The sequence below is a fragment of the Notamacropus eugenii genome, chromosome 1 (genome assembly GCF_028372415.1).
Source record: "Notamacropus eugenii isolate mMacEug1 chromosome 1, mMacEug1.pri_v2, whole genome shotgun sequence".
Classification (NCBI taxonomy): Eukaryota; Metazoa; Chordata; class Mammalia; order Diprotodontia; family Macropodidae; genus Notamacropus; species Notamacropus eugenii.
The window spans coordinates 522288626-522312691 of NC_092872.1; the positions used below are offsets into that span (position 1 = coordinate 522288626).

A 24066-nucleotide genomic window follows, 5' to 3' on the forward strand; every position below is an offset into this window, starting at 1 on the left:
GTAAAATCCTCAATTAACCAGAAAACTCCTTGTGTGTGCATTCTGGATAATCTGAATATGACTACACTTCTATAAGCCTACAACTCCCCAGAAATGACTGAGGGAAGCACCCATCAGTTGCCAGGCGTGGGACAACAGCCACTGAGACTCACACAGGTGTTCTAAACCCACACAGAGGATGAGAGATACCTTGGAAAAGCATCTCTCCTGGGACTGGACCCCTCACTGAGGTCTTCTGGCTTTTCTTTGCTTGTACCTGTGTGGAATCCAGCCTGGTCTCCCAGGCTTCCTGAGAAGCCAATCACACTTTTCCTCTGGCCCCAGAACTCCTTCTCACAACTAAGGTTTTGGTAATCTATGAGAGAAACTCAGATGACAGGGAAAGAGTTGGGACTTTTCTTTCCAGTGGTAGCAACAGCACAGACTGTAACCTGGCTCTGGCTTAGCATCCTCCTCAACCAGACACTGGTGTAGGCCTTTGGGGGCTTCAGACAAACCCATTGGTTAAGCGCATCACTCACTTGTCACAAAGTACTCATGCTGTCTCTCTAAATAATAACAATGGCTCTCATTTATATATAGCCCTGTGGCTTTGCCCACATCATGTCACTGGAGCTTTATAATAGTCACAAGCTTGTGAAGGAGGTGCAATTATTATCTCTTTTACAGATAGGGAAACTGAGTTTCAAAACTTTAAGTGAATTGCCCAAGGCTGCACAGCTAGCCTATGTCTAAGGTAAAATTCAATCCCAGGTCTTCCTGACTCCAAGGCCAGCACTCTCTCTATTATATCAGAGCCTTTCTTGTCAAAGGGGAGTGAGGGAGATAAGTAGCCTTCAGGGAAGCAGAGCCCTATCCTATACTGGTGGGACTGATCTGATCCAGAGTGTTGGGGTGGGAATGGGGGAGGGAGAGGGCTGGATCTGTTCCCTAGGTGATGGACCTCCACTCTCTGTATGAGTAAAACACTAATGAGCTGGGGAAGCTAGAAAGGAGGTGGGGGGGGGGGGGTCTTTGAAGAAGGGCTTCCAGGACCTCTGCTCAATGCCACGCATCGGCCAGACAAAGCTTCTCTTGAGTCAATCCAACCACTGTAGTCAGGCACCAGATCCATTCATTCTTCATTCTCACATCCCAATAACCCAACGTACTGTGCCTAGCATATCGTAGATGTTTAATTAATAATTGTTGGTTGACCTTGGTTGCAGGAAACAAAGAGGAAGCAGCTCCCCTCCTCTCCTTTTGGTGCAAGGGTCACTCTTGAGAGAAGATTGCTCCTTGCAGAAAACAACAGTCAAATACACTTACAGAGGACACAAACACAGAGAAACACAAAGACACACACACATGCATGCATGTGCCCCAGAAAACACCTCATTCAGAAAGGGCAATCTCCTTGAACCTTCTAGCTGGAAGAAGGGACCTTAGGGACCACTTAGTCCAAGCCTCTCCTCATCCAAGAGAAAACTGAGGCCCAGAGACATGAGGGGGGAACCCCAACATCACATAGCTAAATAGTAAAGGAGATAGGTGCTAGTACATGCTAACAGCTTGAGAACTGCCCCCATTTTCAGTATTTACTTTAGAAGTTCATCTCCAAGACAACTGGGAAAACAGGACCTCTGAGCTTGTCTACATGACCTAGATCATCTAGTCTGATCATTTCACCTTAGAGATGGGGAAACTGAGGCCCAGACAAGGGAAGTGACCCCCAGGGTGGTGAGCACCAGAGCCTAGATTCAAATGCCCCAGATCCTCTGGCTCCAAATCCAGTTGTCCTTAACATTACACCCCACTGCCTGTCACGTAGGATTAGCCCTCCTGAGGGAGTGCAGGTGTGCACATGGCAGCCAGACAGGACGGCACCAGGAGAGGGAAGGCCTCCTGTTGAGCTACCACCTAAGCAGCCCCTGCAAGGCTCAGGCTTCCTCCCCTGGAATGGTTATGCCGATGTGCTGACGTGAGTTGATGATCAGAGTGGAGCAGAAGTAGACAGGAAGAAGAAACCTCTTGAGCAGAAAACATTTGAGGGCAGGAGAACAGGCCTGTCTAAGGTGGACGTAGTACATGAACAGTGGGGGAGAGACCAGGCACGGTGCTGCTTCCTTCAGTCAATCAGAGTACCCTACTACCTTCCCCATTGTCTCTCCAACCGCTCCCATGCTATTCTGGGCCCGTCCCCTTAGGGTCCCATCTCTAATAACCAAAAGGCCCAGGTGGAGGATCATCCTCTGGTCTACTGCCCTTGGACAGCTTGGGCAAAGGGAACAGGGTGGGGAACTAATAGTTATGTTCTCTATCCTGAAACTGCAGATTCACCCATAAATGAGCCTCTAGCCCTGGAAATTAAAGAGCCCTGAGAACTCTACCTGAAGGGTTATACCCACTAGGGCGGCCCTGGGGAGTCCCAAATGCTGAGCTCCTTTTCATATGTCTTGGTCAATGTCGCTCGTTGATAATGTCATTCATTGGAGGCCAGACAGAAGTTAATAATGATGATAATAGCATTTATATTGCACTTAAAGTTTGCAAAGTGCTTTATATGTTATCTAATGTGACCTTCACAACAACCTTGTGAGACAGGCATTATCACTATCCCAGTTTTGTGGGTAAAGAAACCAAGGCTGAGAAGTTAAGTAACTTATCTAAGGTCATATGGCTAATAAGTGTCTGAGGCAAGATTTGAACTCAGGTCTTCCCGACTCCAAGTCCAGCACTCAGATCCCCAGAAGCTCAAAGCCATCTAACTAATTTGGAGACCTCCAGGGGCTTTTTGACACTCTCCTTAGTTCTAACATTAGCTTCCTAACCACTAACCAAGTTGGATCTTTCCTCCCATGGAGGTTTCGGAGAAAGACACTGATAAAAAAAACAAAAACATAGAGCCCAGAATCTGCTTTGAGAGGGAAGCGGGGGGATAGCACAGTTACACAGTGACCCCAACTAGCTGGGTACCGAATCACGAAAGAGAAAAAACAGAAATTCCCAAAAGGATGAGAAGGAAAGAGAGGCAGCAATACCTTAATCCCGTCCACTGGGTTATGGATAACGGTGGTTTGAGGCTCCTACAGAGGAAGGAAAGAGACAGAGGAAGGAAAGAGAGGTAGAATGAGGGAGAAAAAAGAAATGATGCCAATAGGAAAGAAAAGAAAACATTGAAGGGACAGAGAAAAGTAGAGAGGTGACAGCGTGATAAAGAGAGAGAGAGAGAGATGAAAAGAAGTTCAGGAAAGAGCAGGAGGGAGGTAGAAATGGAAGGGGGGGGGAAGCAAAAAGTAATTAGTTCAGTGAGAGACAAATGATTCAAAACAGAGAGTGGCAGAGTAAAGCTAGAAGAGAAATCTGGAATTGAATTAACATGAATGAAATAAAAAATATCCCAAACTATGTAAAGATTGTCACCCATCTCGAGAGAGCAGAAGAAGGTATGAAAGGCATGAAAACAACAACTGTGGGCTCACTTAAGGCTGAGAGAAGCATTTCATGTTATGTAGATATGAGCAGAGAATAATAGATTGCTGTGAGGACGGAGAGGAGCCAAAGGAGGGTCACTGCTGGGGTCTGCTGTAGAAGGACTTTCTCTCCCTTCCCCCATCACTGTCTGGGTGGTCCTCTCCAGAGGCTTTTGCAGGGGGCAGGACAAGGCAGTGGACAGTGCCAGGCTTGGAGCTACAGCTGTGGCGATCTGGATAAGGGGCTCTTGGCAATGGCTGCACAGGTAAAGGAAATCCATGAAACACCCTTATTTGGAATTGTACATTCATGTCTGCAGAGGCCATATCAAAACCCAATCCAAATGGAGCCAAGGAGACTGGGGCTTGTCTCCCTGTGACAAAACAAAATAGCACTAGGGACCAGAGTACATGGCACATTCCTTCCTTTGGGGCTCACTGCTTTCAGCTCAGCTTCTAATCCCCCAAAGAATCATTCCTTCCGAACCAAAACTCTTGCCTTCATGCTCCATCAGTGTTCAATGGCATTGTGGGACTCAAGCTGAGGAGTGAAACTCTGGACTTCACACCTTCACCAAGCAAAACGAACCAGCTCATGGCACTCAATCCAGCCAATCCCAAGGACTGGAGCTTTTTCAGGGGCCATCTCCTCATAGATGCTCTTCCACAAAGCACAATCAAGGGGCTAGATGGAGCCCCAAGGTAAAGAAACTTCTTAGCCACAATCACATTTAACTGGAGAGAATACAGGTATGTCTCAGTTTATGCAAACCCACCCAGTATATGAAAATTTCAATTTGCAAAAAAGATTCAATCCGAGAGTGATGATTTGTTCTCAACAAAATTCATTTTAAGAATAAGGTTTCTAGTTAAAATATTGACTGACCAAAAATAAATTTATATACCAGTTGTGAGTGATACACCAGGTTCATGAAAATATATTCATTTGGCCAAGAGGCACTGCTCATATTGATGCAGACAAGTCAGAAGAGGGTACTACTTACTCCCTGTATGCTTAGGGCAAACTTGCAAGATACATACTTCACATTCAGCAGCAGCCTGTGCCATCTTTACCAGCTCCTTGGAGGCATGCTGGGTATAAAGGAAAAGGAGCAAGCAGTTCTGACCGCTGATCAGGATTCATTGGTATTTTCCTGGAACAGGTAGCTTGGTAGCTAATTTGCAAGGCTGCCAAAGGAAGTAGGCTATGAGGATTGACCATCCATAGCATATCAGATGCAAGAACAGCCCTGGGGATGGTATATTTAGTCTAGTCTGTCAGCAGCAAGTAAAAGCGATACCCAAGGAAATCAGGTGGCCATGTATGGGCTGGGGAAAAGCAGAGGCTTGGAGAAGGGTTGGCAGCCCTGGTTCACATGGACACAGCAGGAATTGGTTTTGTTTTACTATACATACTTGTTACAAGAATTTTCTTTTTCTTTAAATTGAAAAATGAAATCAAATTTTTAAAAAAGTTTTGAAAGCAGCCATTGCTTCATAGTGGTTCTAGATAGGCCTTTGCCGGGTTCCCACCACTCATGCTTCCAGCCCGGGACTCTTTTTCCTCAAACCCCAGCTCAGTCTGTGAGGAAGAGAAAAAAATCTAGAGTCTGTTCTAAAAGTCTCAGCTCATGAGGTCAAAGAAAAAAGTGGCATCATGTGGCATCCTCATCCTTATTCTGCCCTTTACCTCACTCAGCTCTGGGCCCAGGGGTTAGAAAAGAGGCAGAGACTGACTGATTCCGGCATTAACACCTGGCTCCAGGAGACTGACTCAGTGTGCCTGTAATTTGAGGCATCGTCCTTCATTTCTTTATTTATAATTTTTTTAATAAACAGAAATATGTCCTCTTTTTCCCACCCCCAACTGAAAAAGAAAAAAACAACTTTGTTACAAAAATGCATAATCAAGTAAAATTTCTGCATTGACCATGTCCCAAAATATATTTACATGTCATTCTGCGTCCTGAATACATCACCTCTCTTGTGAAAAGGAGCACATTGTTTTTTTCTGGGATGTGGAGGCCCCTCAGACTGGGAACCCTAGTGTGAACTGACATCTGACTAGGTCTGGGATCAGCCATACTTCATGGGAAAGGTTTACGTTTCTCTTTCTGAAAGCAACAACCACCTGCCCCCAATCTAGGGCTCAAAAACCTTTCAGGGACCCCAGGGCTGGATTCGGTCCACAGTCAAAGCTTCAGTCTTCCCAAAACAGCTGTGACAAAGCTGACTCCCTTTCTTTTTAGAGTTTTAAAAGAACAGTCTGTTTCTAGGACAGGCATCTGCCTCCCGCCATTGGTACGATGGGAAGACTGAAATCAAATGGAGAACAGGCTCAGCCTCACCGAGAGGCCTGGGGTGTGAGTGAGTGGCAGAGCGTCATTGGTTTGCCAGCCCCAGGGCCTATTTCCAAGTGGGTTTTTTAACCTTTTTTTTTTTTTTTTTGGTCTGGGGAGATGGGAACACGTGAGAAGCAGTACAAGGAGAGATGCCTTGCTAGGTTTCAGAAATACCCTTTCTAAACATCTCATGCTGTTACAGTTTCCAATCCCTAAATTAAGAAGATAGCCTTTCAGCATAAATACGGAAGATTGCCCAGGTCAAAGACAATTTCTCTACAGAAAGTCTCCCAGCCTGCACGACACAGACAAAGGCCTCTTGGGTTGCTCACCCACCAGAAACTGTTCCTGGTCCCAGACCGGGGCTTTGATTCATAGAGATTATCTGGCTAAGGGGAGTCCCTATTGAGAAATATATTCTCCTTGTCCCTGTGGGGAAATAAAACCCACTGGAAGATAGTGGCCCCAGGGTACTTGGTAGATTCTAGACCAGAGATGGGTAATCTGCCTTGAGACCACATGTGGCCCTCTAGGTCCTCAAATGAGGCCCTTTGACTGAATCCAAACTTCACGTTCGGTGAATGGGAGGGCCACATGTGGTCTCGAGGCACAGCTTCCCCAGCCTAGACTATCAGTCCAACTTTTCCAATAGGGAAATTAAAATCTAACCAGAGGGAGAAGCAAAGATGATAAATGAACCTAGACAAGCTGTGTGAATTGCCCCCTTGCTTTCTGGATAATATGATAATGCCTATTAATGAGCACCACTAATTCCAACCTCACCCTGTATTGTCAAACATTTCATTACAAGGAGGGAGAAATAACAAAGGAATCATTAGAACATATTTTGTACTCCCTGTGACCCTGAAATTGGAGGCACCAGCAGTGTGAGCTCCTCCCCACTGGGGGAGATGGACTTTGGCATCTACCCTTCTCCTCACAGGGGCCCTAAAGATTGATTCAGCTTTTCCTAAAGAGGTTCCCACAGTGGGACCTAGGTGACTAAGATGTGTGGATCCTAGGAATTCCACCCTACCCAGAGGATCTCTAAATTTTAGCATCTGAAGGGACCTCAGTGACCAGTGGAAGGTATCCACACAACAATATGCCCTATCCTTTGCTTGAAGATTTCCACTGATGGGGAGCTCATCACCTCCTGAAGAAGCCTATGTCATTTCTGGACAGTCCTATTTAATAGGAGGTTCTTCCTAATATCAAGCCTAAATTTGCTTCTTTTCTATTTCAAGCCTATCACTTCTGGTTTTGTCCTCTGGAGACAAATAGTACAAATTCAAGCCCCCTTCCAGTATCATCCATCAATTTAGAATCGAGCTGGCTCTCAGAGCTTTTGTCCTTCCCTCTCATCTGGCCATTGATCAAGAGTTGGAAGGGACCTCAGAGGCCATCTAGGTCTAGTCCCATCATTTTCCAAGTGAGGCTTAGAGAGAGAGAGGAAGTGATTTGTCCAAGGTCACATTTGTAAGGAAGGCAGTATTTGAACCCAGAACCTTCCATGTTGCTTCTCAAACCCAAACCATACTCCATACTCAAGATAGGAAACAAAACCCTCTAGACTCTCCCCTCTGACTTTCTTTCTAGGAATGATAGTTTAAAACTTTCTCTTCTTCAACCCAGTGTTGAGAACACCAGGATTTCCTCCAGCCCCATTTATCTTTTTTTCAAGATTTCCCCCCCAGGATCTATTTAACAGAGGAGATATTGTTCTGTCCTTGTTTCTCCACATGAAAAACAATGAATGACCTCCCACTATGAGAAGATAAGGGGCTGCTTGTGGTCTTCTGCCTAATTATGAACCCTGAGAAATCACCTGGTCCAAACCCTTCATCTTATAGAGGAGAAGAGTGAGGTATGAGCCTAGAGAGGTATGAGCCCAAGGTCACAAACAGCACATCAGTGACAGAGTTGTTCCAGACCAGTAACCTAGCTGAGAGGTCATGAGAAGCCTTAACTTAAAGGAATTGTGCCCCAGTCCTTCATTTCCCAGGAACCCTTCAAAGTCCACTTTCCAGAAGAACCCTTCCCTCCCCCCCGCAAGCCCGTGTGCTCTACTTCACGACTGTTGGCGAAGACCGCCATGACAGCCCAGCTTCTATCTGTTCACTGGAAAGCCTTGAAGAAGCTTGATCGGACCTAACCCCAAGTGAACAGCGCACATCCACTCAGCCCGAGGAGAATGTAGGAAAGAAAAAAGTGGGAACAAAACGAGCTCAGTACCAGGGCAGCAGGAGGGAGCGTCCCCTTGGGGCTTGTGACACCCGCGCTGTTTTTGGTGCTGTTCGTCTGGGGCTGCGAAAGAGGAAAGAGACAGAGACAGACAGAGAGCAGGAAAAAACCATGAGCATACTTGAATCTGCTGCAAAGATGAGAGGGCTCCCCTACCCAGATACCCCTCTTAAGTCTATCCTGGGAGAATCTGGACACCAGGTGGGAAGTCTGTAGTAGGAAGGGGACAGGGAGAGGCAGCACTCCTGTGGCTATGTGGAAAGGGTGGGAGAGGAGAGAACGGCAGGTGGGGGTAATCAAGGCTACAACTAAAAGCAGGGTTGCCACTGGACCAAAGGACCATGGATGGGGAGCTGGAAGGGACCACAGAGGTCATCCAGACCAGCATTTCTTAAACTGTGGGTCACGACCTCATATGAGGTCAGAAAAATTTGGCAACAGTAAAAGGTTTCTGAATGTGCAATACTAAAAACAAATTAAAAATCAAAAGGTAAAGAATCTAAGGTGTTTCTGGCAGCACCTGTTCATGCTGCATTGGGAAACTTCACTGCAGCCTTAGTTCTGAACACAAAGCATGTGCACTTTGTACTGCACATGCCCTTAGACCACTCAATGCCAATCAATGCTGTCAAAAGACAAAATGGGGACTTGAGTGGAAAAAGTTTAAGAAGCCCTGATGTAGACCAACTCCTTTCATTGTATGGATGAGGAAACCAAAGCCCAGAGAAGTTGTGACCCGCTCAAGGTCATGTAGGTAATCCAGTATTCAAACTCTTAATCTAGTATACTTTGACTGCAACATGAACATCAGAGCTAAGAGCAAAATCTGCCAGGGGAAGCCACCCTGCCATCCCAAAACTGGTGGGGCCCCGAAAAGCCGACCAGGGAATACCTCACCTTGACTCCATCCGCCTTCTTATTCAGTAAGCTCTTAGCTGCTGCATTGGGAGGGAAAGAGCAGTTGTTAGAGCCAGAGACCACACCCTTTGGCAGTTTCCTGCTGCAGTCTTGGAGCTGACAAATAGACCCCAAGTTGCCAGGGGCCCCCCATTGATAATGTACACAGGACCTGCCACCAATTCCTGCCTGATCCTGCCTAACCTCCACAGGAGGAGAGTGAAGGGTCTGGATGGTCCTGGGTGAATTTTGGTGATGTACATCTACAGAGGGAGAAGCTGGGCCCCCTGAAGTGAGTGGGAGAAGGGTTCCCAGGAAAACAATGGTCTTTCCCTATCAAGGTGGTTCAGGCCCCAGAAGGAGAGGGTCAAATTCTAGAATTTTCCAGGGACCTGGACTTTCTCAATCACCAAAGTCCCTAGCCCAAAAGAGAGGCATTCACAGGACAGGCTCCACAATGGTTGGGTAGTGGCTCTGAGCACCTCTCATCTCCCTGGGTTGACATTTTCTCCTAACCTTCATGCATAGTCCCTCAAATTCTTTTTTGCCTCCCTGAAACCCATGAAGAGTGTTCAAGGGTCCCTCACTATATGAGTGGTTTCCAAAGGCTAACCCATTAGAAAAATACTTGCTGATCCTGTTTGGAGTAAGCGGCAGCCTGTCCTAATGGAAGGTAGGGTTGGCCAGTGAGAAAGAATGTTTTTGGGGTCAGTCTCAGCTGTCCCCTCTGCTCCATGTACCCTATAGTCTTTGAGTAGAACACAGGCCATACTTGAAAGCAGCGAGTGGCAACTTTTGGAAAGGGTCTCCCAAAGGGTACCTACCCTTGATGTCTGAGGGGAGCTGAACAAGCTCTAGCCATGAGCTTGCCATGTACCTAGACTGGCCTGGGTATTCTCATAGCCAGCCAGCCACTTTCCCCAGCAGTAAAGAGAGGTGTTTGGCACTGGCAGCTGGCACATGTGCCAAGGAAAACTAGCGTGAACCCCTTCTTGAGTGCTTGTGCCAAGGGTTAACAAACCTTGCTCTGAGCTGTCTCCTTCCCCCACACCCTGCCTCAGGCTCCTCAGGGGACTGTGACTCAGTGCTCTGTAACAGAACCTCCTGGTGGCCAATCCTGGTTTATTTTCTCTAGCTCCGGCCACCACCAGTGGTAGCTTCTCTCCTCTATCCCTAGGGCCACATTCAGACAACTGAGAATCTCCAGGCCTAGGACAGGTTACCTAAGCCTCTAAAGAACCTTCCACAGCATTTTGAGCCCACAAAGGAGGGATGGCCTGAGTAGGCCAGTCAGTAAGATGGATGGGACCTGACCAATCAGCACATTTGAGCATGGGAATAAAAAGACTTTACTCTTTCTCCCCATATTATCCTTTTGAAAAGGAAAACACAGCATCTCTAACATCTGCCTGACTGAGTGTGGCTAAGGGATTTCCTTTCATCTTAATGTGGCATGGAGGCATTTAATGGATGGCTCAGAAACAGAGACAACAAAAGCACCTAGAACGTCTGTGTTGCAAACATCAGGCAACCTTCTGAGGAATGTGGTCTCACATTCCTCACCCCAGCTCCCTCCCTGAGGGCATCCCAGCTCCAGATAAAACTTAAATTCCTTTGGGTTTCAGAGCAACATTTTTATCCTTTACAACCCATCCTCCCTCTGATCAAGTTCCCTCCCCTCCCCCCACCATTCCCATAAGCCCCTGCCTTTTAAAGCTTCCTGACCACATTAGCCTATCCCCGACAGACAAGTTTCTTGTTTGTGGTTTCATGCTTATTTCCACAATGCCAGTTGGCTTTGGACAAGGAGGGAGAGGTACCTTGGGTGGTAAGACCAGGTACCAAGAATGCAGACAAGAGGAAATGACTGATGGAACTCTGGGAGTAGGAGGAGAGAGATAAGAGCTCATATATCTGAGAGGAAGAATGGAGACCCTGGGAGAGCTGGAGTTGGGGTGAGAACTGGCTGGAGGGCTTAGGATCCTCACTCTAGATCTGTAAGGGGCCTTTGAGGCCATCCGGTCCAGTCTCCTCATTTTGCAGATGAGGAAACTGAGGCCCAGAGAAATGAAGTTGCTTGTTCAAAGTCACAGAGGAGGTAGAACTTGGATATGAACCTGGGTCATCTGACTTCAAATCACGCACTTTCAACTCTACCAAGAGGGATCCCCTGATAGGGAAAAGAGAAGAAAGGAGGGAACTTTGCAATGGTATGGGTTCATAAGGCCCTGACTAGGGACAGTGGTCGAGGAATGGTAGTGGAGTTAGAATGGAAGTCTGGGAAAGGAAGGTGAATGTTTGAGAACTGGTCTTTGGGCAGTAGAATGACACATAGGAAAAGCTTGAAAACCCTCCAAAGCTATGCCTTCTAAACCATATGAGGGTCATAGACTCCCCCTCCTGATGGAACCCCACAGCTTCCCCAGGACCAGGGCTTTGCCAAGGTGTGGCCCAGAGGGACCATCCTATTGCTAGAGCCTCAGAGCTCTTGTCCCAGGCACAGATGCAACTTCTATGGATATCCCAGGTGCCCTCCTCCCCCATGAGCACCAGGGGCTCCCCCCTGTGCAGGCTAGAGTTTAGGTACAGAACTGCAATAAAAAGTTGGCTTACCTTACAGAAAAGTAAAGCAAAAGAGACAGGCAGGTGAGGGAAGGAGAGAGTTGAAGGGAATAGGGAAGGGAGACAAGGAAAGAGAAGAGAAGAAAAAGGTTTGTGTTGATTCAGGCAGAGAGCATATCTTCCAGGAGCAGGACTCATAACACCCAAAGGAGAAGCAGAACCAAGTTGTTTTTTCTGCCCCTTTTCCCCCTTCTCCCCTGTCCCCCTGCCAGCCCATGCTTACTATTGCCCCCCCCCAGGTCAAAAAGGGTGGCCATACCAAGCAGCCATCCTAATCTGGCTGGATGCAGTGATGGTCAGAGAGGCAGCCGCCTGCTTTGGGGATGCTCAGACACAAAGGCGAGAATGGTTTCTACATTGGGCCCATGCAGTGGAGGGGACAGGATGACTGCAGAAGCTGAGATCCCTGCCTCCCACCCAAACAATGCTTTAGCAGTCCTGCTGCCACCACTGAGGCCCGAGGGAGAAACCATGTGGGCCCCACCTCAGCTTTGCCTGTCTCCAAGGGCTCCTAGCAGGGTATCCACAGTCCTAAGGGCCTGGACTGTTAGGCCAAGTCCCCACAGTCCTAGCTCTTCTATTGTCTTCCCTGAGCCCACCCAAGGTCACTTGAAGTGAGAGGCAATGGGCCTGGTTCCCTGAGACCTTCCAGAACACATCTTATTTTAAATGCCTTTAAGGAGTCTAGCAGGCTTCAGTCCTAACCACATTTACTCCAATAATAGAGGGCAAAAGGGAAAGGAATACTCACTCAGACCCTATCATAGGGGTTGACAAAGTGCCTTCCTCACAACAACCCTGTGACGTAGGTTGTACAATCCTCATTAGCATTCATTCCTATTTTACTGATGTGGCAACTGAGGCTAAGAAAAGTGACGAGATTTGCCATGGTCACAAAATTAGGATGCTAGAGACAGGACCAAGCTCAAGCTTATAATTATTCAACTACATAGCAACTGACAGTTGACAGAAGTCCTATTTTCAGAACAGCCCTGTGAAGAAGGTAGTACAAATGTTTAACCCATCTTTCAGATGAAGAAACAGAAAGGTGAAGTCATAGTCCCATAACTAGCAAATATCAGTGCTAGGATCTAAGCCACCTTAGCAAAAGAGACTCCTAGTATTCTTTCCACCCCATCATTCTACCTTTCTTATGTCCAGTCTCCCCAACTAAATTTTTAGTCTCTCAAAGGCAGGGGCCATCTTACATTTCTGTATATCCTTGGACCCAGCACACTGTTCCCCAGAGAATAAGTGCTCAGTGAACGTTTGCTACTGTTGATTCCCCAGAAATTCCTTAGGCATAGAAGTTTGTGCTCTGTAGGTAGGGTTTGCTATTTAATACTTTTCATTAGCATTCTCAGTGGCAGCTGGGTGGCCCAGTGGACAGAATGCCAGACTTAGACTTGGGAAGACCTGAGTTGAAATCCTGCCACAGACATTTCCTATTTGTGTGACCCTGAGGCAAGTCCTCTCTCTCAGGTTCAGTTTTCTCTTGTACAAAATGGTGATAAAAACAGGCATCTACCTCACAGTGTTATTGGAAGAATCAAATGAGATCAGACAGGTAAAAGTGCTTTGTAAACCTTCAAGCTCCATACAAATGATAGATACTTTTATTTATTATTAAAGCTCAGATTCCTTTACATTTTATTGTTGTTTGGTTGTTTCTTGTCAGAAATACTGGAGTGATTTACTATTTCCTTCTCCAGTTCATTTTACAGATGAGGAAACTGAGGCAAACAGGGTTAAGTGACTTCCTTTACACAGCCCATGGCTAATTAGACTCTCATTCAGCCTGTACTCCCCACCAACTGTCACTGAGGCTTAAGGAGCCCAGGCAAGTCTGATCCCTTGAAGTAGGATAAGGCTCAAAGATCTAGGGTCCTAGAATCTTGAGTGTCATGTGTTCTGGAGTATAAGAATGAGACCTCTTCTCCTCTAAGAGACTAGGAGCCCCATCCAAGGTTGGGGGTCAGCCCTTTCCTATCTGAAACGTCAGTGACCACAATCCAGCTGGATCCAAGGAAGGTAAAATGAAGTCAATGTAATTCCTTCAAAGGGGGCAGGAGTGTGTTATGATTAATAACTATCTGGCATCTTCTGAGCCCCTTGGTAGCAATACACTTGCCTAGACAGTGACTTCCAATGCCCCACACCTCATCAATGTCAAGACATAAACATTTACTCCTTGCAACATTAATTGCAAACTCCTTCCCTCAAATTCTAAGGGTAGTCAAAAGATCTTAAACACGGGGGTAAGTACGTTCCTTAGGGAACTGGACCTAGGGAAAAACACAGGAGTTTACTGCATAGGTCAAAAAGAAAAAAAATCTACAGATTGTGGGGCTAGCACTTGCAGCCCACTTCTCAACAGGCCATCATTTTGAAGGCTAATTCTGGATTAAGCAATTTGGCCTGAATCCCGGACCCTGTATATCCCATTCTAGGCTACCAGGTCTCACATTTCACACCAAGAGGACCCATACCTTGCCCTGGCACTCTACACAAGCCAGCCTGCTGTGTGATAGGTTACAGTAGGCATCACTGTTTACAGCTATCCCAGGTAGTCATTTTGAGAATTGTAATTAGGGATCAGAATTTTTAAGACATAGGTTCAAAGAAGAGACAAATGCAAACTTGAACCTAGTTTATTACCATAACTAGCATATATCAGCACTAGGATCTAAGCCCACCTTAGTAAAAGAGACTCCTAGTACTCTTTTCACTCCATCATTCTACCCTTCTTATGTCCTGTCTCCATAACTAAATTTTTCATCTCTCGAAGGCAGGGGCTATCTTATATTTCTGCATATCCTTGAACCCAGCACACTGTTCTCCACAGAATCCATGCTCTGCAAACATTTACATTACAGTGCCTTTCCAGTGGTCATCAATCTATATAGCTCATGCCTTCCCCATTCTTTGGCATCGACAAATGCAGAATTCTAAGGACATGGCAGCTCTTTGGCTGTAGTGACATGTAACATGAACCCAGACTCCAAAGAATTTTCCTCCCCCATTCTCCTTCCCAAAAATGAGGGGGTGGGGCACTCTAGAAAATGATACCAATTGGTCTCCTGAATGAGTCAGACATAACCTGCACATTTGCCTGAATATCTCTTAGAACTCAAACTTTACCTGCTTAAAAATGAATTGGGACAAAAGTATCTTTATCTTGAATAAAGAGTGATGGTGCTCCCCACCAGCAAAAAAATACAAAACATGAGAGCTGTCCTTTCAGCACTGTGCCAAGTTCCAACCAATAAGCATCCCCAAACCTGACTGGGCTGAGGCACCAAGGATCTTGTATCTAATAATCCCAGATTCTGCAACAGACCTCATGATGGGATCTCTAGCAGATCTGCAATGAGAATTTTTTGCTTAGATTTTAAGCATGAGAGATGAAAACAGAATGCGGATCTGGAAGTAACTTTAAAAATCATTTTCAGAAAAAAAAATAATAGCTAGCATTTACATAATGCTTTAAGATTTGCAAAGCACTGTGCCTATCAATAAACTTAGAGTCCTGAAGTAGGGTCATGCCAGTGTTCACACAGATGAAAGCAGAGCTGGGACTTCTTTTTGATAATAATGCCAGCTAACATTCATATGGCACTTAAAAATTTGCAGTTATCACTTTTTATCCTTCTGACCCTATGAGGTAAGTGCGATTATTATCTCCATTTTACAGATTGGGAAAGTAAGCCTTAAAGACCTGCCCAGGGTCATAAGTGATGGTGGCAGAATTCAAACTCAGTCTTTTCTGACTCCAAAATCTAGTGCTCGATTCACAATAAAATCCTGTCCCTCAGAGTTTCCTGCCTTTCAGCCGAGTGCTCTAATCATTACACTGCTTTGGCATGAGGAGCTGGGATCCTTCTCCACTTTGCCTCAGAATCAGAGTCAGAAGGCAATCCAACAACAAATTAATCCAACTCATCTTCAGAAGGATTCCTCTCTACATTACCACACAGATGAGTGGTCATCTGGCCCCTGCTTAAAGGCCTCTCATGAGGGGCAGCCTAATTGTTAGGAAGTTTGGTTTCTTCTTCTCCCTGATACCAAGTCAAAATTTATCTCTTTGCAAATACATACTCCTTTCTTCTTCAGATGCTATGGACTTTATTTAAGGGGGTGATGAGGGAACAGTTTCCAGAGGAACACAGGAATGACCACAGAGCTTAGGTACATGGTCCATCCAGACCACGACATGCTATGGGAAGGCATAGCTATCCTCATTAATGTTATACCCCAAGAGTTCAGTATATCCTAGCTTCTATTTAGTAGCTGCTTCTGGCTTTATCAGTTCATTTATTTGTCCAAACCCTTCAAGATTACTGTCAGAATCACCTCTCGGGGGCAATTCTTTACTAGGCTTGAATCCAATGTGGTGAAGTAGGAGGGGCGCTAAATTTGTGGCCAGAGGACTTGGGTTCCAATTATGCTATGTGACCTTGGGCAAGTCACTGCCCCTCCGAGCCTCAGTTTCCTCATCTGTAAAAGGAGAGCATTGGATTGCATGACCTTTAAGGTACCTTTCAGCTCTAAATCTGCCATGTTTGGGACAAAATCCACTTCTTCCTATCCTCCTGTTGTCCAAGGATGTGATCCTGGTATTTTCTAGTTTCTGTGGTAGTTACTGGCACTAAGTCAGGCCCACATTACTTCTTGCTAACTCCTGCAATAGGTTTCAAACTGGTCTCTCTGCCTCAAATTTCTTTTCTCTTCAAAATATCATTCACATGATTAGAGGTAGCTGGCATAGTGCACCAGTTGCTGGACTTGGAGTCAGAAAGACCTGAATTCAAATCTCACCTCTGACACTGTGACTAGAGGCAAGTCACTTAACTTCTCTGAGGTGCTTCCTCACCTTTAAAATGAGGGGGACACATCTTCAAGGTTACCCAACTCTAAAACTCTGATCCTATGCCAGCCAAAGGAATATTCCAAAGGCATACACTGATCATGTTATTCACTTGTTTAAATGTCTTCAGAGTCCCCTGTGCCTATAGGATAAAATTAGCTCCCTATATGACTCCAAACTCCCTTTTTCCATCTTATTTTCACTACTCTACTCCATAAACTCTATGTTCCACTGGACCTGAGAGTTATTCCCAGCTCTCATCCTACCTTCTCTTATACACACAACTGTCTCCAGTGGTTGAATGAACTCCAACCCCATCTCCACTAACTGAAATGCTTCACATCCTTCAAGGAACATCACTAGTACCTCCTCCTGGCTCTTTGACAGCTTCAGAAAACCCACAACCAACTGTAGACTCTGCCCCTTTCTAAATAAGTGATCTCAGATGTCACTTCATCGCTGTGCGCCTCAGCTACCTCATCTGTAAAATAGGAGACTAACATTGGTGGCCTGAAGACAATTCCAGCTATAGATCTATGATCCTCCATGAAAAGTGATTCTCATCCCCCTTAAGTTACTCCAGCTACTGTTTGACCTCTGATGCTCACAGCATCGTAGAACTTGTATTGTGGTTATTTCTATATATAATATTACTCAGCTTCATTAGAAACTATAAGGATAGGGACTCCCCAATGCCTAGAACAGTGCCCAGGGCACAGTAAGTGTTGAAATGTTGCATTACAAAGCCATTAGAAAGTTCCTAGCTGTATGACCCTGGGTTTCAAGGCCCTCTGGGCCATCACTGTAACCTGGGGATGCTAGCATCTGCCTCCCAGATTGTAGGCATCAAATGAGATAATCAATCTATGCAAAGCGTTCTGCTAATCTTAAAGTGGTCCATGAATGTTAGCAATGATTATTGGTGAATCTCTTATCTCATTTCATCTTCCTGACCCAATTTTATTGCGGTTTGGTTGTTTTGATTTCGGTCATGTCCATGTCTTCAGGACCCCACTTGGGGTTTTCTTGGCAAAGATACTACAGTGATTTGCCATTTCCTTCTCCAGTTAATTTTACAGATGAGCAAACTGAAGCAAACAGGGTTAAGTGACCTGCCTATGGTTATACAGCTAGTAAGTGTCTGAGGCCACATTTGAAGTCAGACAGGTCTTCCTGACTCCAGACCCTGAACTCTATCCACTGTGCCAGAGATACTGTAGGTAGTTAAAAATTCAAGCTTAGAGGGGTGGAATGATTTGTCCAAGGCCATGAAAATAGCAACAGGTAGCTGTGGAATTCAAACAAGTTGTGCTCTTTCCACAGTGTGGGTTTATCTCTAGTCAACAGCTGAAAGGAAGAGGAGCTGAATATAGTCAAACCACATTTTCATCCCACATAGATCTTCCTGACAAGGACAACTAGTTTTGCTGAAGGGAGGGAATAGTCATAAAACGATGAAGGAGGGGCCTTAAAATTCTCGGTTTTCCTTTTAGATTACCTGCTACGAATATCTGATCCATGAATTTAATGTAGACCCTTACTCAACTCATTTATTTAATTCTACCTGAATACTTACTGGCCAGGAGCTTTCTTCCTCCAAGCTTTAAAAGCAGGAGACGTTTATTTCAAGTGATGAAAGGGGAACTCCACCAATAATGATTCCATTATGATTTTACAAATTTGAATCTTAACCTTTTATCTTTCCAGAATGAAGAGACTAATAGGAGATTTTTAGTTAGTTCTCATATAAAGTCAACCTCCTCTTATTTCCATATTAGCTGTCTTACTTTTGAACTTTTCTAGTTGTTGCATGTTAAGACACAGCAAGGAGTGGTAAAGTAGAAGCAGCACTGAACTTGGATTTGGGAAGCCCTGCTCTTTATTAGTTGAGCAGTTTAGAATAGAGTACCTGGCCTGGAGTCAGGAAGACCTAAGTTCAAATCTGGCCTCAGACACTTACTAGCTGTGTGATCCTGGACAAGTCAATTAACCCTGTTTGCCTCAGTTTCTTCATCTGCAAAATGAACTGGAGAAGGAAATGGAAAAACACTACAGTATTTTTCTTTGCAAGAAAATCACAAATGGGTTCATGAAGAGTCAGACATGATTGAAAACAACAATAATATTATTTTATTAGCATACTCTGATGAGTATGTTCCCTGATCAGTAAAATGCAACGATACCTACGCTGCCTACCTCATAAGACAATGTTGTGAGGCATAAATGAAGTCATTAGATCATAGATCTAAGGGATCTGTGGGATCCCTGTGGGATCTGAGGGATCTCAGAGGACAGATAGTCCAACTTTCTCAGATAAGGAAATCTTACAGATAAGGAAACTGAGGCCTTAGGGAAGTTAAATGATTTGCCCAAGATCATACAGGCAGTAAAACGTGAGTGAGAACTGATTTGTAAACTGTAATGTACAAGTCACAGTCATAGATGTCAATCTGAAAAGGACCTGAAGAGCCATCTACTCAACACTTGCATTTTATAGATAAGGAAACTGAGTCCTAGAGAGGTGAAGTGACTGTCATGGCCAAAGTCACATAACTTATAAGTAGCAAGAATAGGATTTGAACTTGGTTCTTCTAACTCCAAATCTGGCATCTTACCATTTCTTACATGGTTAACAGTGGTTTTCTTTTATTCCAGTGCATTCCTGATGACTCCTAACATTCTGTTGGTTTGAGGAGTTCATGCCCTCAAGGAATAGTCTACAATACCTCCCAGATCTTGTCCTGGGAGGTCATTATGAACGAGTTCAGAGGACACTCTCCAGGACATTGCTTCGTATCCCTTAGTGCAGCCTGGCCTCATTCCTGTCCCTATTGATGCTTATTTACCTGATGCCTTACTTCTCTGCCTATTACCTAGCCTCATAAATGGTTCACCTTATTTGTCCCTATTAGTTTATCAGGAACTGGAAGAATGGAAGGCCACATGAAAACTTGTTGTGCACAACTGCATCCTCCCAGGTCATCTGGGAGAGTTTAAGATGACACTAATCTCAACATCTATGTGGAAGGGAAACTCCACTGAAACAATTTCTATTTTAAACTATTTTTAATTCTCCTTAACATCTCTATCACCACCTCTATTACACAGTGGATTTTTAAAAACTGCCTTTGGCCCTGCAGAATTCTAAATATGTTATTCTGAGTTACCCCAGAAATCAACTGGGTCTCACTGGAAAGTGGGACAAAGGAGATATTTTTTCTTCACTCCTTGACTCTTCATGGCTCTCCCCTGAGGGAAAAATTGGACAGAGAAGGATCATAGATTTGAGGCTGGTAAAATCTTTGAGGACATCATTGAACTACCTCATTTTGCAGATTGAAAAAAACTGAAGTTCCAAAGTAAAGCCACCTGCCTGAGGTCACAAAAGGTCAAAAGTGGCAAAGCCAGGGTATGAACCCGGATTCTCTGGTTCCAAATCCAGTGCTCCTTCAATGGCACCACATTATGTATGAGCAACTTCATGTCTTGCATGTCGACTATCTTTTACTTTATTTGAACTAAGGCTTCTATGAGAATAGTCATGGCTATTCAACCACGGAAGATGGTGGCCAATAAAGCCTGTTGAAGGTATGAGGCAAAAGAAGTCCATTTTTTCTTAATTTTCCTCCCCACTAAGCAGGGAACTCTCAATGAGATAGCACCTCAGACCCTGATGGAAGAATGGAAAAGAAGATCTTATTATGGACTCCTCTTGTCCAGGGGCATGACCCCTATAGTATAGAGCTATAGCATCTTCTGAACTCATAACATCTTCTTCAAGTCCCTGATAACATTATGTTGCCATATCAAGACCTTGCTAGACATCTATAGGTGTGCCTCACCAAGATATGATCATTTCTTTCTCAAATGGCTCATGAGGATTGTGACATCAGGCAACCTTTGACCTCCGCAACAATGGAACTCTAATGCTTACTTCCTGAAGAAGCAATTGGCTAAATATTCACTAACCAAGCTGTACTTGTAGCCTAACTGGAATTAGGAGATACTCAGTTTGAGGTAGAAAGACATTTCCTGGATCCACCAAGCAAGGAGAGCTCATGAGTTGTTCCTATTTCAAGTACCTGCCAACATCTTAGGTCCTAAGCTCTCTTAGAGCTGGGGCTGTTTCATCCTTATAACCCTAGTGCTTAGCTCATGATGGATGTTCACTGATCTTAGGATCATAGATCGTATAGAACTGGAAGGAACTTCAAGCACTCTCATTCTACGAATGAGATGAAGACACTTGCTAGGGTCAGATCTCAGATCTTCTCACTGCACTTCCAATATTCCTTCTCCTGCACCTCACTGACTTCTCCTTCCAAGGGGAGGAGAGCTGATGTCCTCTTTGCCCCAAAGTTTTCAAGAGTTCATGGAAAAAGAAAGGGGGTTGGTGAAGTCATTGCTCAGAACTATGCCTTATGGCCAACCCTCACCTTACCCAACGATGACACTTGGGGAATGGCGGGCTCCCCCTAGTGGACAAAGAAATCCTAGAAACTCAGGCCACTCTCCATCCACCAGGTATTATTAAACCAGAAGTAGGCAGGGAACCCAGGAACTGACCATCCTGCTTTTCATTTGCTAAACCAAAGACACATTTCAGCAAATATTAGGGCTTGTCTCGAGCCTGCCTGGCTGTGGTTCCCAGAAACCCCACTTGTTTTCCTTACTAAGCTGTGACCTCAGGCTGCTGGGACTGCCATGCTGAGTTCCTTCCCACATGCAGCGCCATTACTCACACAGACAAAGCAGAAACCTTGCCAGGGTCTGGTACGCCCTGGGACATGCACACAAACTCATGCATCGTTCACCACATTCAACCTGCAAGCTATATAAGCATTTGTCACCAGCTGGAGCTCCAGGCATAGAGTGAGGCTCAGAGACAGCTTTATGAAGGGGGCACTGACTCCTTTATATTGCACCCACCCCAAGGAGCTATCAGCTCCATCTCGCTCCAGTTCTATCCCTCCCCACCTTCCCTCAGCTCCAGATTCCCTCACACTCCTCAGAAAGCCTAGCAACCCTGAAAAAAGGGGGAGATAGCATTTAGCTTAATCCTTTCTATAGACAGCTCTCTTGGAGAGACAAGTAATGCTGAGACCTGTTTCAATCATAGCTCTCCAGCCTGTGATCCACACAAAGGAGCCTCCTTTTAGGAGATCACTGATTTTGCTCCTTATCGGAGAGAACAGTTCCTTCCATGGTAGAAACTTTGGTAGTTACATCCTCCCTGTAAGGAAGGGAAAAGCATCCTAGGCAAAGATCTCCTTGGGAGTTTAGGGACATGGAAAAGATTCAGTATTCTTTACTGAGGGAAAGGAGGGCTTTTTATTTGTTCCTGCTGTAGCCTACTGACCATGGGATCATAAATCTAGAGCCAGAAGGAAGCTCAGAGGCCATCCGGTATGACCATCTCATTTACAGAGGGGGAAACTGAGGTCTTGGGAAGCGAAATAACTTACCCAAGGTTACAAAGTAAGTATCAGAGGCACTATTTGACTACAGAGCAAAGGACCTTTCCACCATACCATGCTACCTCCACTGAGATGGGCTTTCACAAGTTCCATATGAGGTCTTGGAGTCTGATGCCATCTGGGAGAGGAGAAGCCTATGCATGTTGTGAGGGAAGGGGCATAGGCACATCCTACGGAAAAGTCTAAACATTTCTTCCTTCTAGGCAACTCTGATCCTGTGATCTATAGAAATGTCCCACCTTGATTGTTCTCCTTCCACCCCGTCCTACCATCTTGCCTTCTCCTGTCCTTGGGCAGGAGACCTTTGCCCAAGGAGAGGTCTTCTGCTACCTGATCACAGAAGAAAGTCTGTGCTAAGCTGGGACCCATCATCTAGATCCTGTTGTTGGACTTCCCAGGTATGAGCCAGAGAATCAGAGAATGGTGACATGGGAAATAGACCCTGGACATCATCTACTCCAACTCCCTCATTTTATGAGGTGGAACCTGAGACCCAGAGAGATGAGAAGACTGGATCAGGGTCACACAAGAAGTCAGTGACAGAATGAGCTAGAACTAGCAACTAAAACTTGGGGTTCCCAGTCCAGTCCTGGTATTTCTAATACTCATATGTTTCCAGGAAAATCATTTCTCTGGCCTCAAGGAGCACACCACAGGAAAAATGGGCAGGTTCTTCACCAAGCTAGACATGTTTCAGGCTGAGAGGAGGTGAGGCAGGGGGAGGGTGGTACTCAGAGGAAGAAATCTAAAATGAAGCCCACCAAGACCATTCTCACAGAGGATCAATTCACAGCTGAGACCCAGAGTAAAGAAGAGAACTCTCCCTGCAAGTGGCAGACAAAGCAGGGGCCACACATGCATCATGGAAAACAAGGCAATACTAGATTACAAGCTCCTGTACTTACCAGTCCCAACCCAATGCAGCCATGGCTTTCTCTGGACAGAGCCCATGAGGGGCTAAGCAGAGAGTTCCATGTGCAGTGACTGGGATGCCACTTTCTTTAACCTCAGAAATGAAACTCAGGGCCACAGGTCCCCATGGGAGAAAGAGGGTACATCCAAAGGCTGCCTATTCGGATTCTGAGACCTCGATCCTAGCCCTCTCACCCCCAACCCTCCTTCTCTGTCAGGCCCCTCCTGTATGTGTTTCTCACCACCACTTGCCCTAGATTCAGCAGCAGGGGCAGGTTGGGACAGGAGGTGAGGATGCTGGGGCAGGACACTGAGAGTCTTAGGATGAGAAGTGACAATGAGTCTCCCTGCTCCCCCAGGGGCCGCAGAGTCCAAGCAGGAGGCTAAACAGTGACTGACAAAGGCCCAAAGCCTAAAACTGGCCTTCCCCTTCCCAATCTGCCTCTGCTCCTGCTCCCCATTCAGGATTCCAGATTTGTCCAGCAGCAGCTTCTGCCTCTGCAGCTGCTGCATCATCAACACAATCCTGAACAGTGGGCATTGCAGGCAAGTTCCAGAAAGTAGTAGAATCCCTGGGAAAGTGGACACTTTTGAATAGATACCATATGCCCTAACCCCAGGGACCAGGGCACTCTCAGGTCTTACTACAACAAAGTGCTTTTTTGAGAGCGTAAACCCTTGGTCTTCCTTTATGACAGTTTTTTTCTTGTTCCTATTTCTGTGGGTGGGTGAAGGGGGTGATGCAGCTGGGCCTCCCAGCTCTGTGCCTTTCTGGCTGCAATCAGGGGGACAGTCCCCAAAGCCTTAGCAGGGAGCTGGGCACTGGCTGGATGAGCTGTATATGATGGATGGAGTTGCATGCTGGTTGAGTTTCTAAGCAGGTGGTAGGTGAGGAAGGGTTGGGAAGGGAGGGTGGGACTCTTCAAGACACGTCTACCTTGTTCCACCAACCCCATGGTGGCACCGGAGGCCGCAGCTGACATTGTGGCCGGAGCGGTGGTCTGTCTGCCCACTGTTAGCACCAGGTTAGAAAACAAGGGAGAAGGAAAGCAGTGAGGGGGAAGGAAGGAAGGAAGGAAGGAAGGAAGGAAGGAAGGAAGGAAGGAAGGAAGGAAGGAAGGAAGGAAGGAAGGAAAGAAGGAAGGAAGGAAGGAAGGAAGGAAGGAAGGAAGGAAGGAAGGAAGGAAGGAAGGAAGGAAGGAAGGTTGGAAGGAAGGAAGGGGAAAGAAGGAAAGAGGGAGGAAAGGACAGAG

The 24066-nt window shown here is 45.7% G+C and overlaps 1 protein-coding gene across 8 annotated transcripts in view; it reads right to left on the reverse strand.

The window, feature by feature from the left end:
- CAMK2B (calcium/calmodulin dependent protein kinase II beta) overlaps positions 1-24066 on the reverse strand; it is a 304019-nt gene that overhangs the window by 33970 nt on the left and 245983 nt on the right. For 3 of the 8 annotated variants that reach the window (XM_072633743.1, XM_072633739.1, XM_072633744.1), the window contains exons 13-16: positions 23751-23825; positions 8936-8973; positions 8030-8101; positions 3021-3065 (exon numbers count right to left, since the gene is read on the reverse strand). In XM_072633743.1, the coding sequence (XP_072489844.1) occupies positions 3021-3065; positions 8030-8101; positions 8936-8973; positions 23751-23825 (230 nt within the window). Of the gene's footprint in view, positions 1-3020; positions 3066-8029; positions 8102-8935; positions 8977-23750; positions 23826-24066 lie in introns of all 8 variants that reach the window. The other 5 variants (XM_072633741.1, XM_072633745.1, XM_072633738.1 and 2 more) reach the window with 3 other exon arrangements.